The following is a 14,396-nucleotide window of genomic DNA, read 5'->3' on the forward strand; positions in this document are numbered from 1 at the left end:
ATTCGAGAAAATATCCACCCACAAGTTCTTGTGTATTCCTGTTAAACAGAAAATCAAACCGCACCAAGAATATAACCCCCTCGTCGAGGATAACCTTTGCTGAGGAACAGGGGGCCATTGCTTCAATCAATTTCTCCAGATTAACATCTTGGGGGCAAAAAGGTATGACAAAAAAATCTGAAGATGTGGCATTCATGCCAACATATCCTGTACCCCACCATGGTTATCCTCGACGACGGGGTTATATTTTTGGTCCAGTTTGCTTTTCTATTGTTTATTAAATTTACTATCAGTTTTATGGAATCTGAAGTACTTCAGACCTTTGGAATGCCGAAGGAGTTTGTCCTGTTCCTCTAAACTGGAACGAAGGGCGAAGTTGGAGACACAAACAGTTACCAATTTACTATTAATCAAATCTTCGAAAAGGAATCATTAACCCATAGAAAAATTAGGAACATTCTTAAAACTGACATGCTACAGCTTCCTGACGTGTTAAACGAATCATCTCTCTGTAACTATTAGCGGTAAATTTTCGAGGAAAATTCCTCCATGCAACATCTGGCCCATGAGGGTTGGCGGATATTGTCAGTGACTCGTTCTCGTAGTCGTAACTCGACCTCAGGCCCGGTAGTCGGTATTATCCAGATACCTTCCTGTGTAACGGGTTCGTTCGGATTACATTCACTATTTGTCTTGCGTGAGCTGCGCATTACCATGAGTATAACGTGCCGCACTTGAACATCACGTAAGACTGTTGCTGAATACATTTTTGGTTCAAGCTTCTTGTGTGAGAGAAGGATGTGAGCCTGGAGTAAGGAGGAAAACGTTTGTTGTGGGTCACAATACCGTTACGTGGGAATGATAAACACCCTTTCGCGCATTTTATTACATGACGACATCTAAACAGTGAGTTTTAGTTTTGGTAAAGAGAAGAAAAAATTATGACAACTATTTTGCTAAACACCGCGTACTTTCGATAAAAAAAAATGTGACTGATATAGTCGATGAAATAATTTATGCGAGCTATTGCCGCGGAAAAAAAAAAGGAATTTTCCGCATGAAAATTATAAAACAGTTTGTGAGAAAATATTAGTGATGACCAACGATTCTAACTAAAATGCCAGAAAGTCAAGTTATTTAGCGTGAAAACGTCAGACCACTTTTATCGATAAAATGATAATTAATTCTATAATTAATTTTCCAAGTGATATCATTTTAATACAGTGTTTAAATACGAAGTTGAGTGAATGAAAAGCTGTAGACCCTTTACCAACAATTAGTAAAAATGTTTGTATTTAGGGTCAAGCACCTTTTGCTTGCGTGTTTTTTAACGAGTGTGCTGTTGTATTTTACCTCAAGTCCCAAAATAAATGAGATCCCGACTGAACCTGAAACGGGAAGTGGACATCCGAAACATGAAGCACTTCAGACAAAAGACGCTCACCCTGACGATGTTATGGAAAAGTTCATTGATAGTTACGTCAAAGACGATTTTGAAATCAAGGTTAATCCCACTGCTGTTACCACGGATCAATCCTTATTTTATGCCGGTGACAATGAAACAGAAGCATTAAACGAGGACGATGACGACGAAGACGGCTATGATAGTGATGAAGAAGTCAGCGGGACAGCTCATGATGAATACGACGATTATCCTACCCAGTCAACAAAAACTAATAATGTCTCTAACGATGGTACATTCTCCTCTCTAAAGGAAGTTAATGTCTCAATGGAAAGTTCGAAGAGAAAAGAAGGTACCTACCAAAAAAATGTACGTAAACATCCTGGACCTCACCATTCGAAAGAAAAACTCACTATCAAACAACTGAATGCTACTGAAACCGGTACTGTAAGAAATTTCCAGGGTGGCCCAAAAGTAATCGAACCTCCTACAGCCCCTCCTTTTGGAACTAACGATCCTCCCCGACTGGCGCCACTCATCAACAAGGAAAGACAGAATCAAATTCACAAAGAATCACCCATCGTGGTCCTTCCAAGAGACTCTTATTGGCCACCTGTAATGCAACCTTCCAACGCTCGGATATTTTCTGAAATAAACTACACGAAATACAACCCAGAGGTAAGCTAACTAGTGGTAGGCCTGAGTGTGTAAGGTATATATGAATGAGTGAAAAGTTCCAAAGGAATAGATGAGAGGAATAATTGTTCTTTTGTATCACGGCAGAGGTGAAAAGTTCCAAAGGAATAGATGAGAGGAATAATTGTTCTTTTGTATCACGGCAGAGGTGATAGTTGTGACTGCAAGATTTAAGAGGGCATGACATTACTGGCAAAGATTTTGATTAAAAAAGTAAGACAGGTGTAAGTTTAGACAAGGATCAAGTACTTATGGAACAGTTATGTCAGAAATTAGAAATGAAAAAGAAAAAAGCTGCAGGTAGCTTCTAACAGAACTGAAACTAAAAAAGAAATGCTATACTCGTAAGTAGCACATGTACACCTAGGACAAGTTTCTAACAGAACTGACAACAATGAAACGTGTAGGAAGCTGAGGATTTATGGTGTAGATGCTAATTCCTAAGAGAAATTAAGTTTTTAATAAAAGCAAATTAGGAGTTAAAATACGAAACTATGCAAGGATATGGGTCTGATGCCTCTGTTATCCCAGACCTAATTCTAAACAATCCAAAGCTTGAAACAAAAGTCAGTTCTTCCTTCAGTGGCTCAGGCATCTTAATATCACTAGCACAGAGGACAAGGCAACATTGGGGACCACTGACAGACTTGTCCTCTGACTAACCAGTTACTTGAACAGCAGCTAGAGATACCGCATGCTTAAAAACTTTTGAGTTTTCTATTTTAATTTCTTTTACTGTTTTTCTTAATGGAATTCTCTTAAATCGTCGTCTGTTTCAGAATATAAACAATAATTCCAGCATGGGAGAAAAAAGGAAATGTGATGTATACAAAAATAAAGGCTGTCATTGAACGAAACTTTGTGTTTCTAAAGGGAGTGACAATGACGAGCTATGATTGAGAGTATCAAAATTTATGACCTGTTCTTTAACAACCGAAGGTCACCTGGGTAGAGCCAGCCATGAACATCGAGATAATTTATTACCTCAAAATCAATTATCTAATGTCTCATTGTGCTGACCACTTATAGAATGAAGAAACACAAATTGACGGTATAATTTGATAAGTCTTCACAGTGTGCAAACTTAATAATCTTGAAATTGCTGATGTTAAATACTGCAGAGTTCCCAAGTGGATAACTGCAACCAGAAGGCAATTGGTTTGGTTGTAAGGGATGTCCAGGATAGTGATATCTGTAATGCCATCATCATGGTAGGTTGCCCGTGACATCAAAAGGGGTTGAGACATTTTGTACCTGTATGGAACATAAATTTGGAGAGGAGGTTGGGGGTTAAACCTGCCACTCAGGTGAGACTCGTATCTTTATAACTAAGGTGAGATTCTTTTACACCAAATAAGAAGGCAGAGGAGTTGTCGTTACAAAGAAAGTCAATTTAGACTGGCATGTATCCCAAACTTGAGAGTAAAACCAACCCTCTCAGCACGACATGTTGGCTAATAAACAACTTGGAAGGAGAGCACATAGCAGAGGAAAATAATAAAAATTAATAGAAAAATGGGGTAAATATAAATGATCAACCACAGTTGGTTTCGGTTCTTCAACTGGATATGTCAAGTCTCCATGACTATCTTATATTGTTTTGGATGGAGTAGTGCAAGAAGTACAGCAAGGATATTAGATGCAGATACAAGGTCCTAGTATCAAAAATGAATTGCAAATAGAATACGGAGTGGCTGATGCATGCAGCTAGTATCACTGATTGGGAATAGTGAAAAGAAAGTGCAGCAATTACTGAAATTGTTGAAAATTTCATATGGAGATGAGGAGTTTCATGTGTAGATTGTGTCAACTGAGCTCCCGTGGGCACCAAAAATGTTGGAAAACCTAGATCTAAATGAGCACAATAAGAAGATAGGTTGGAGTTTTGTGGAAGATAAACCACAAAAGATACATAAGGGGCAGAATTTCACAGAGGCTCCTTGAATCACGTAGATTTTGGGCCAATGATGTTGACAATCAGTGTATTACCTTTTTTTTTTTATTCCATCACCAATCTAGTTATTAGTTAGTGAATAGGGAATAATGATTAGGATTTACCACTGATAGAAGTTTTTCGGTAGATATCACTCTACGTGCATTCAAGTAACACACTTATCTGTATATAAACTTTGGAGAGTATATTGTTTTTATTTCTTGTTCAGACTCAGAAATTTCCCTAGGTAGGGTGTTAGGTCAAATGGTTTGCTGTTCCTTATTGAGCTATGAAATTTTGTATTTATGTGAAGCACTTTGGCTGTGTTTTGGGAAGGGACATTCATAGTATGACATACTAAATCTTCTATATCCTTGGATGGATCAAAGTTTATCAGAATTGTTATTTTTCACTTTTTTGTGTGATCAATCCACATAGCTACCATGGTTTACAACAAATCCCCGAATAAGGGCTGTTGCTTTAACAGCCGAATCAAATGCCCTAAGAGATCCCTGAATAATGTTACTGATGCCGCACAAAGGGTCCTGTCCCGAGTAAGACCTGATTATATACACACCAAAAACTAAGCAGAATTTCATAAATCTCAGCAAAAATTAGATATAGTAACTCCACAACTAACCTTGACCAAAGGATCAGACAAAATGAAGCTCTAATGCAATGAGGTCATGCATCCCAATCACAAACAAAAAGAGGGTGCTGTGAGGAACATAGTAAAACGGAATTATGCAACAAACACAGATATGGAAATTACCTTTCATATAAAAAGAATAAGATTAAAACCTAATCATAAAAACATATTCTCCATCTAACCTACAGTAGAAATGTTTCAAAGGTGTAACAGAAGTAAACCTCACAGTTGCACAACGAAACAATTGTTAGGAGAGAGTGGAAAGTACGATGGAAGGAAGAGAGTAGGAATGGAGGTTCAGTAACAGGAATGAAAGGGGTTGGAGCTAGGGGCCAAAGGGACGCTGCAAGAAACCTCACGTAAGGCCTACGATGCACCGCGTGAGAATGACGCCTGTTATGTTATGTCCACTCCCTGAGAAGAGAAAAGTTATAAGAATATTAGAAAAAGCCAATTATTAGAGCACTTGAGTTGCATCAGCTGTACCAACTGAAAATATATTACTGGTAACTTGTCCTACCTTATGATATATTTAGCTAAATAGTTAGCGTCATGTGGGGCCTCTGTCAAAGATCTTAGAGATATGCAATGTCCACTGTCTACATTTTTAATCTTAATTGTGCCTTCAGAAAAAAACTGCTAGTATTGTCTCTGCATATGTACTGGTTCAGGATCTGTGTATATGGTGAATCTTTCAATGACCTTTGGCGTCACGACGCCAGAGAACCTTAAATCAATCAAACTTATTTGTCGATTCAATAAATATACTTAAGAGACGCTTTTCCAAAGTTTAACTACAAATCTAAATATATTTTGTTTTATTTTTGCTTTTCTCTCCCTGGCCTTGTCATAAGGCTAGTTTAATCAGCCAGTTCCATGATTTTGAGACATGACACGTTATCTTGATTCATCCGTCTCTTTAAACGCCGAGAAATGATCTCATGTTTATCTTGGCGTTTCCCCCCCCCCCCGGTATTTTACTTTCTTTACAGCCTATATGATTTTTGTGTGGTTAAAGACAAAGTACCCTGGAATGTTACACTTTCCAAATACTTTGCTCTGTTCGCACGTTCAATCATTTCCATGTATACGTCAAATTTCATGCTTATGAATACGAATATCGAGTGGCGCCCCAGTTCTAGTAATAATAATATCAATAATTTATTCTTGTTCATTAACTACACGCAATTATGATTCTCTACACATTTACAAGGCAATATTTTTTTCAGCATAAGCAAGTGGTAAAAAGCTGTAGTTAATGTTTCTCTTCTCTCCCCCGTTATGACCAGGACAGAACGTACTTATCGGGACGCGTGGGCGTTTATGAGGAACGGGCAAGAACTGTGAGTGAAGTCTGCAGAAAACATCCCGACCTGATCACAGCCACGCCCATCCATAATTTTGTGTGGGACAGACTTCATGACCCCAACATCGTCTGGTGTGAAATCCCAAAAGTAATATTGATCTTTTCTTAAATTACATTTGTATTATATTATTTTTCTATTTTTAGTTTCAATATCAGACTTTTTTTTTATCTAAACCTCTTATATTAAGAAAATTAATAGCTCCTGGGTGGTTATTTTTCTCTACAAATATTACTCGAGATCTAAAACTGCCACAAACTCTTCCTTGGCAAGGTTTTCAAGCTATCCTTAAATCGATGAGTAGCTCAGCTTGACAAACTTTCTTCTGATGTAATTAATCCAATTACTTAAATCCCCTGTAGGGGAGTAATGCCGTCACTGTACCTCACGTGGTGCACTGTAGGCATTACTTAAGGTGCCTTGCAACGTCCCTTCGGCCCCTAGCTACAACCATTTTCATGCCTTTTAATATACCTCCGTTCATGTTCTCTTCCTTTTATCTGACTTTCCACCCTCTCCTAACAATTGTTTCAATATATTTTTCCGCACTGAATGACCTCATAGGTCATTCAGCACCTGGCCTTTGGCCTAAATTTTATATGCCAATTCCCCTTATAATCAGTCCGTGTTTTAAGTTGTACCTCATTCCATAGTTTGTTGAGGCAGCTTCTTCAAGTTACGGTTGACCTCTCTTTGCGCAACAAAATTTAGTGATAGCTTTTCTCTCTTTATCAGGATTGGAGGTTCGCCAGCTTCATTTCACTGACCATTCTAACTAGTTGTGTTTCATCACGCTCTCCTTGTATCCTGCTTCGTCACTCAACCGCAAACGAGAACAATATTGGCGTAACTGGAATCCCTTCTCTCTTCTTCATTCACATTTTTCATGTTTCCCCCACAAGCTATTAACCTGACCTTTGCATGTGTTTTCTAGATAAATTTTTGTCCACGTTTTCTCTCGAGTTCTCACAAAGCAAACCGCTGAACTCCTAGTACTTCAGTGATCACAGTTACATTGAGAATATTTACTTGCTTGGTAAATGACTGCATTTTGGCGAATACTGGACAAATCTCTTAAGGTCTTTTTACTGTTCAGTCTCCAGGTTTCAGATCTAAGTACCTCCTTTAAGATTTTGTCGAGGGTATATGCCATGCAAAACTGCAGTCGGTGTGATCTTTTTTTTTTAACAATTAGCTTTAGTTTTAACTAGAACTCGCAGTTCATTTCAATTAACGCTATAAGGTACCATCCGAGGAAGTGAACATGAAAATGAGCTTACACGGGGGCGTAGAGAAGACGCATGCGAACTTGCGCACATTGTTTTCCAGTGACATTTGTCTGAACGCATCATATTTGCTTTTCTTATCCGCAGGCGGCGTCTACCAGCTGGATGGTGAACTTCTTGCGGCTTGGTCATTACAGAGAAAATGACACTACCTTGGCGGATTTTTCGGAGGAAGAACGAGACGCAATTAGGTTCGAGGTACGTTTTACCTTGCTAATTTAATTCATTTGTTTCTGCATTCACCTTTGAGAGAGTGCCATTACGATGTTACAATTTGGGGAATTAGTTAATTTACCAAGTTTCATAAAACATTTTCGCAACCGTCGTACGCCCACAAAGGATCCCACGGATGAGTTCCCTCGCCCTCTACGCTGGTTGGTTAATGCCCCACCTTCTAGCCCCACCATCGATTTACCATCTGGGTTTTACTGAGACCACCTATATTATTACACAACTAATCTCAAAATTCAAAAATTTAACTCACTTCAGCCAGATACCTGAACTCTCAAAACAATAGGAAATTACGACTGAGTGCTCTCAAGGTAACAGTGATCCCTTAAAAAACTTATTTCAGAATTCCAGTAGAACATGAAACATTTACATGACGTCATTAAGGCATTTTGGTTACGAGATACCAAACGAGAAATTTCTAGAAGGAAGGTGACGTCACTCCCAGCAAAACATTTTGAATGGAATCTTACAAAACATGACGTAACTGATCAGGACATGTATTCTTTCTCTCAAAGTGGCGTACGTGACTCGAACAATGCAGGTAACACTGCGAAATCACTCGTCTTATTCTCTTACGGGACAAATCTTTTACAGAAACCTCTAGACGATCGAAACATACTGCAATCGACTAATTATGATTGACAAATTTTATAAACAAGACGAAAAGCTGAGTTGATTTCCTGAATAAATCGGCAACTGTTATTCCAAACTGTCCTCACGTAACCCCAAAACAAAGCACTCTCTCTTATCTCCATTGATGACAACTGAAATGAAACAAGTCTTTGCTGAACACACACCTGTGTTGCTCATACTACGTTACTATTAAAATTGTATTATCAACTCTAAATTACGCTATTAGGTTATTTAAATCATTAGTTCCTTCGAGATCTGATGCCAAACCAAATACGACACTTCAATAACCACCATCATTACACATAACACGATAAACAGAAGAGTAAATATATCAAAATATCACGTGGTATACATATTACAAGGCAACATCATGAAAATATATATATATATTGAGGTCAAAGAAGACAAAACTGGGTACCGATTGATTTATTACCTGGGCAAAGGTATACATAGCAGCTTGTGGACGGAAACGAGGTGCCCGGACCCCAGTCACCGTGACCCGCACGCTGAGCGAGAGCAATTTGTGTTTGTTAACAGTCACTCAAATAACAATAACGAGAGAGAATGTACATACAGTGATAAAATATATATTGGCGAAAAGGCCAGGAAATTCTACATACAAATATATGCATGAGATTCTTGCTGCGTTGATGGATGCGATTCATGATCGTAATTAGTGGGTAAAGAGGACGTCTTTACAATATATATATATATATATATATATATATATATATATATATATATATATATATATATATATATATATGTGTGTGTGTGTGTGTGTGTGTGTGAAACGAGTATAAATACGATCATAAGCTCTGAAGGTAACCCAGTCCGTGCCATGAAAAAATACGTTTTCTAATATTTTTCCCCATTCTAACATTCTAGAGTAAATTCTACGAGCAAAAAATAATAAAAGAGAAATACAGATTTTTACAAGTTATAATGAAATAAAAAATAAACGTAAACAAAATATTCATGAAATTTAAACCTTCCATCCTTGGGCCACTAAGGGCCCATGCTTTTGGTTAAGAGCGGTTACAACAGTGGACCAGTCATAAATCGAGTGTTAATCGATCTGTTATACTCAAGAGACTATTATGGGGTATACTTGTATCAGCATCGGTAAATACGATAGTGAACTAACAAGGTTTTCACAGGAAACGTCCGTAAAATTTTAAATTATGCATGAATCATTAATACTTTTGAAACACTTCTCAGAACTGCCTCCAGAATCCTTACACTATACTTCTGTTAAGGTATGGAATCTCCAACACAGTTACGAAGCCACCAGTTTTAACCCAAATCTCTTGGTATCCCCGCCTCGGCCAACGAGCAGGAAACCCCGCCAGAGCCGTTATAACACATCTTAACCCTGGTAACCTTGCATCTTTCGATATTGTTGTGACCGATCACATTGCCAGTCTCTATCAGAAAAGTTCGTTACAACTAACTCAGTTTCACACCTTTACTTTTTTGCCACATTTTCTTTTTTCATCAAGAATAAAAGATAAATAAAAAAAACAGCTGGAACAATCATAAAGAATATTAGACTTCACTTTACAATAAAGGAGTGGGGGATTTTTGTTAGTTCAAGAACGTCTCACCAGCACAGTACTAGAAATCCTCATGGGAAATTTACTAGTGTAGTAAAATGTCTGTGGCTGTAAGTGAAAAATCGGATTCATGCTTAACTGGAACAGTTATTGCCGTTAATGAATAACCTGATTGAAATTCCTCTATTTTCTTCTCAGACGAGGCTAAAGGACGACAACCTTCACTTCCGAGTGCTACGTCTATTCCCAGCTCCTAATACTACGAAAGAGAGATACGAAGTTTTCTCCAAAGCGCTGAGGTTCATTATAGTACGACATCCGTTCACCCGGTAAGTTACAAGAAAAGTAATGCGATTGGCCTGTAAGTAAAAGTGAGGTTTAGGGAGATACCTGAAATGAATTATGTGTTTAATAAGATAAAAAAAAAAAAAGAGGTATGTTTTTTGGTACAGGATGCCTTCAATAAGCTCTCCTCATGTAACTGGGTACCAGCTTGAAGAGGATTTGTTCCACATCCATTTAAAGGAAAAATTATAGCCCAACCTTTTAAAATCTTAATTTTGCAGCTACTCTGTCCTTTTGGTTGTTTAATATTTTGATGGATGGAGTGATGAGCGGAGTCACAGAAAAAGGTAGATGCATGGGAAGAGATTGAGATAGGAAAGGGCGCAGTGAAAGGTATTTGCTCTTGATAGCATTAAATGATGAAAATAAAGAAATGTCTCATAAGCTGGCAAAAGTAAATAAAAGTTAAAAGGTTAAAATAATGAGGGTATATGGACGCCTGGAAGATACAAAAATTTAAAAAATTAAATGTCAGTAAGCATAACTGATTCATTCAGGTACTGGGAAGCAAATCTGGTGAGGCTGAGCTCTGAGGAGGCAAGTCACAGAATCAGTGAGAAAAAGAAATACCAAAAAGTTGCAAAAAGAATGAGTATCTGTGGAACCAAAAATTGGAATATATGAGATTTTTATTACAGTAGATGGTTTGGTCCAATGAAGAGAATAGGACGGAAAGCACTGATAAGCGATATGATCCAGACTTCTTGGATCACAGAAAAAGGAAACCAAGAAATGTTGCTTGGATGGAAAGGAATAAATGTGGAAAGAAAGGGGTTTAGTATCCCCAAAGTGGGAGAGGGCTTACAAGATAAAGTGAGTGGTGCAGTGTGTTAATGGGTCACTGTACTGCTGATGAGTACCCAGTGCAGGTATACGAAATGACAGAGGTTGTAGGTGTTTCCCCATTGGGTTCAACTTTGTACCCACTAGTTAAAGTGACTGAATTAGAACACAAAAGTTCGTTTGTTTCTCTAGAGTTAACTGCTGCTGGTAAATATAGTGTGTGTGAGCACTGGTTTAAGGAACTGAGCAATAAGATGTTCCACTTTCTTATTATCCTAATAGTAAAAAAAAAATGTATGCTGCTTTGTATTTTGTAAAATGAAATAGATTGTACCATGAAATGTTTATGCAAAGTTCTTCTTTACGTACCCCTTTACATAAAAAATGGTATTTCTTTCATTGATTTCACAGACTGCTATCAGCATACCAGGATAAGATGACTACACTGAACCCACTCCCTATAATCTACAAATTTCGTCAACTTCAAATAGATATCATTGAAAGGTAAGGTTTGGAAATATCATTCAAAAACATCTTAAATGATCCTTTTTTGTTTTTCTTCTCTTTATGACTGCATCCTATTTTATTATTATTACGAGCTTGATGGCGCGCGCTATGCTGTGCTGGAACCCGGCGCTGCCCGTTGTCTCCCCCACCCTCCCAATCCACTACCTACCCTGGCCCCACCCGAGGCAGACAAACAGGTTTGCAGGAGGAGGTACCGTATATGTCGTGTACAGGACCAGTATGAAGATATCAATTTTTAGCAATAACAAACATCTTGAAAAACCCCTCCAAATACTACAAATATGAAAACTACAGTGTAAAACAGCTAATGTTTTTTTCCAGAGTACATCCATTACAGACAATAAATGTATTCAAGTTCACAAACAACAGGCTTTCACTCGACTTTAACTTTTCTCATTGCTTCCAGACTGAAACTAGTAGGTGCGCAGGATACCACTTGAAGGGCGGTTGGGGATACCACTTGAAGGGCGGTTCTTTTCATGTAATGGTAACAAAGCAATTCAAAATGGGAAACTGTTGGGTCATGGGCAAACGAAGGATGTCTTAACCCATTCACATATTTTCTGTTTGAGGTTGTAATGACATTTTTTGGAGACCAGGTTTCCTCCCCTTCTCGGAATGGAACATCAGTTTTTATGGCACTTAAATATTAGGTAATGCAACAAGTTTCACCAGGCCACTCTCGTCACTCCTGATTATTTCTTTGCACTCTTCATCTATCGTCAAAATGCTTCTTCTCTTTCCTGATTTCTCGTAAACACCATTAATACAAAAAACCTATCCTTCCTGAATGGCTGATATCCACGAAAAAAGAAGCAACACCATGGCACAAATTGCACTTTAACATTCCAGAATATTTTAAAATAAAAGACTTTTGCCAATTTTTACTTATTTTACCTCTTGCAGATATCGTGGGAACAAAACGATTCCAAGAAACCATGACTCGAATTTTCCAACGTTTGACGAGTTTGTTCAGTACGTGATTGATTCCACAGCAAACCTAAAAACTTTGAAAGACTGGAAAAAGGTGAAGTGATGGAATGGGTAGCAATGTTTATCCATGGCCTGATTATACAAGTTCTACTTTCTTAACTTTAAACTTCATTTCCTGAAGTGCTAAAAAATTATTTACATAAAATACTCTTATGTTCATACTGAATATGACACGCCTGTTTGTCAATAAAAATTGTTTAGGAAGGTTGCTCAAGTAGAAAATGCAAGTAAACAACCATGTGCTGTAGATATGAAATGAGTGAATAATAAGGTATAAAATCCTAAGCTGTTAACAGTTGGGTCGTTTTTTATTCCTTCAGGTAATATGCTGGCAGCCCTATTGGACGAAATGCGGGGTCTGCGCTCACGACTTCCAACTGATCATGAAAACAGAAACATTGGAAGAAGACGAGCGCTTTCTAGTGAAGCTGGCCAACCTTCACGAATTAGATAAAGTAAGTTACGTTTTAATTGGTTGGGTTTATCAAGCTTTATAATCACGTTCAATTAGGTTATAAAACTGCTTTTTTTATCAGGTGTTTTAGTGGTCATCAGTACACAGCAACCTGCAATAGCTGAAATAAATAAAACTGGAAAGTAAGAGATGGCTAACTTTCACTTGAGTAAACATATGCTTGATCATTGTCTTACATCTTTCTGAAATCTGTAAAGAAGGTTCCCCTAATATATCAATTCTGTCTTGTTCATTTACTTTTTTATTCCAGATCTATGAATGGCGGCATTCGAAAAAAAGTAACATCGAGAAGGAAGAGTTCTTCAAGCAACTGAGTACGAAACAAGTTCATTCCCTATACCAACGTTATCGTCTCGACTTCTTGCTATTTGGTTACTCCATCGACCAGTACCTAGAACTTGCGCACGACGCCCATAAGCAGAATGACTGATATGCAAAACTATGCAAATGTATACATTTTGATTTATAATGTGACTGAAGTTATATTTCTATCTGCGACTAATTTTTTTGGGAGATAAAGTTGCTGTGGTGAAACGCTCATTTACAGCCCCCATTAAAAAGTTACTTTTGATTTTCATCTCTATAATATTTACGCATTCTGTAGTAAAAAAGTTCATTGAATAAAATACGTTATTTTTATTTCTATATCGTAAACTTTTTTTATGCTTAGAAAAGGGTAACGCATTAATTCTGATTAACGAATGAACGTATTCGCCCCACCTGACCCATGTTTTCCTGTCTTTTCCAATTTAAAATAGAAATTTGCTGTAATCAACCTATTTTTTATGAAACAAGGCTATAATGAATCTGGATGGACGTCTTATTTCCTTCTCATCCAAATTGTCACAAATTGAAAGGAGAGTAAAAAAAAATTTGACAACCTCATATCTTGTGATTTGTAAAATTTTACACTGACTGCTTAAGCTTACAGTGAACCCCCGTATTCGCGGAGGATGCATACCGCACCTCCCCGCGAATAGCTAAAATCCGCGAATACTTAAAACCCCTCTAAAGACACTTAGAACTGCCCATTTTGATAGTTTAAACACAAGAAAAACCCTGTAAACATGCTTATATCTGAGTATTTTAATAGTTTTATCACAAAAAGTGCATTTATTCATGAAAATTATATGAAAATACAGTAATTAGTGAATATTTCTCAGTGAAAAATACCGCGAATGGGCGAATTTTCCGTGAATAATGGGTAGATATATTCCACAGAGAAACCCGCAAATGAGTGAGTCTGCGAATCATGAGAACGCGAATAGGGGGGGTTTACTGTATACCGCTCGTATACGTTCAAATAATTATGGGGTTCACAATGGGAAATAAAGGTTCTAGATGGGGAGGGGGGATAGTGAACAGCACTAAAAGCAGTAGAAAAATTACTGAAAACAAGAGAGAATTACTAGGTAAAGACTGCTTCGTCTCTCCCTCCTTGCCAATGAAAGGGAGGTCATCCTTTCCCTACCCCCAACCCAACATCAATAGGGGCCAAAGGCCAGTGAACAGTTGTCTGTGC

The 14,396-nt window shown here is 37.7% G+C and overlaps 1 protein-coding gene across 1 annotated transcript; it reads left to right on the forward strand.

Moving 5' to 3' along the window:
• Window positions 1-598: 598 nt before the first annotated feature.
• On the forward strand, window positions 599-13,684 carry LOC136848844 (carbohydrate sulfotransferase 10-like). Its single transcript, XM_067121628.1, has 8 exons — window positions 599-2,080; window positions 5,970-6,134; window positions 7,418-7,528; window positions 9,949-10,079; window positions 11,290-11,382; window positions 12,313-12,433; window positions 12,720-12,854; window positions 13,125-13,684. Exons 1-8 carry the CDS (start codon window positions 1,286-1,288, stop codon window positions 13,302-13,304), a joined length of 1,731 nt encoding a protein of 576 aa, XP_066977729.1. The 5' UTR covers window positions 599-1,285; the 3' UTR covers window positions 13,305-13,684.
• Window positions 13,685-14,396: the final 712 nt, after the last annotated feature.

This window comes from Macrobrachium rosenbergii, chromosome 19 (genome assembly GCF_040412425.1).
Source record: "Macrobrachium rosenbergii isolate ZJJX-2024 chromosome 19, ASM4041242v1, whole genome shotgun sequence".
In the NCBI taxonomy this organism is placed as follows: Eukaryota; Metazoa; Arthropoda; class Malacostraca; order Decapoda; family Palaemonidae; genus Macrobrachium; species Macrobrachium rosenbergii.

Coding starts and splice junctions, on each gene's coding strand:
- LOC136848844 (XM_067121628.1), top strand. CDS start 1,286: ATGTTTGTATTTAGGGTCAAGCACCTTTTGCTTGCGTGTTTTTTAACG. Junction 6,135..7,417: donor TCTGGTGTGAAATCCCAAAA/GTAATATTGATC, acceptor TCTTATCCGCAG/GCGGCGTCTACCAGCTGGAT. Junction 12,434..12,719: donor CTTTGAAAGACTGGAAAAAG/GTGAAGTGATGG, acceptor TTATTCCTTCAG/GTAATATGCTGGCAGCCCTA.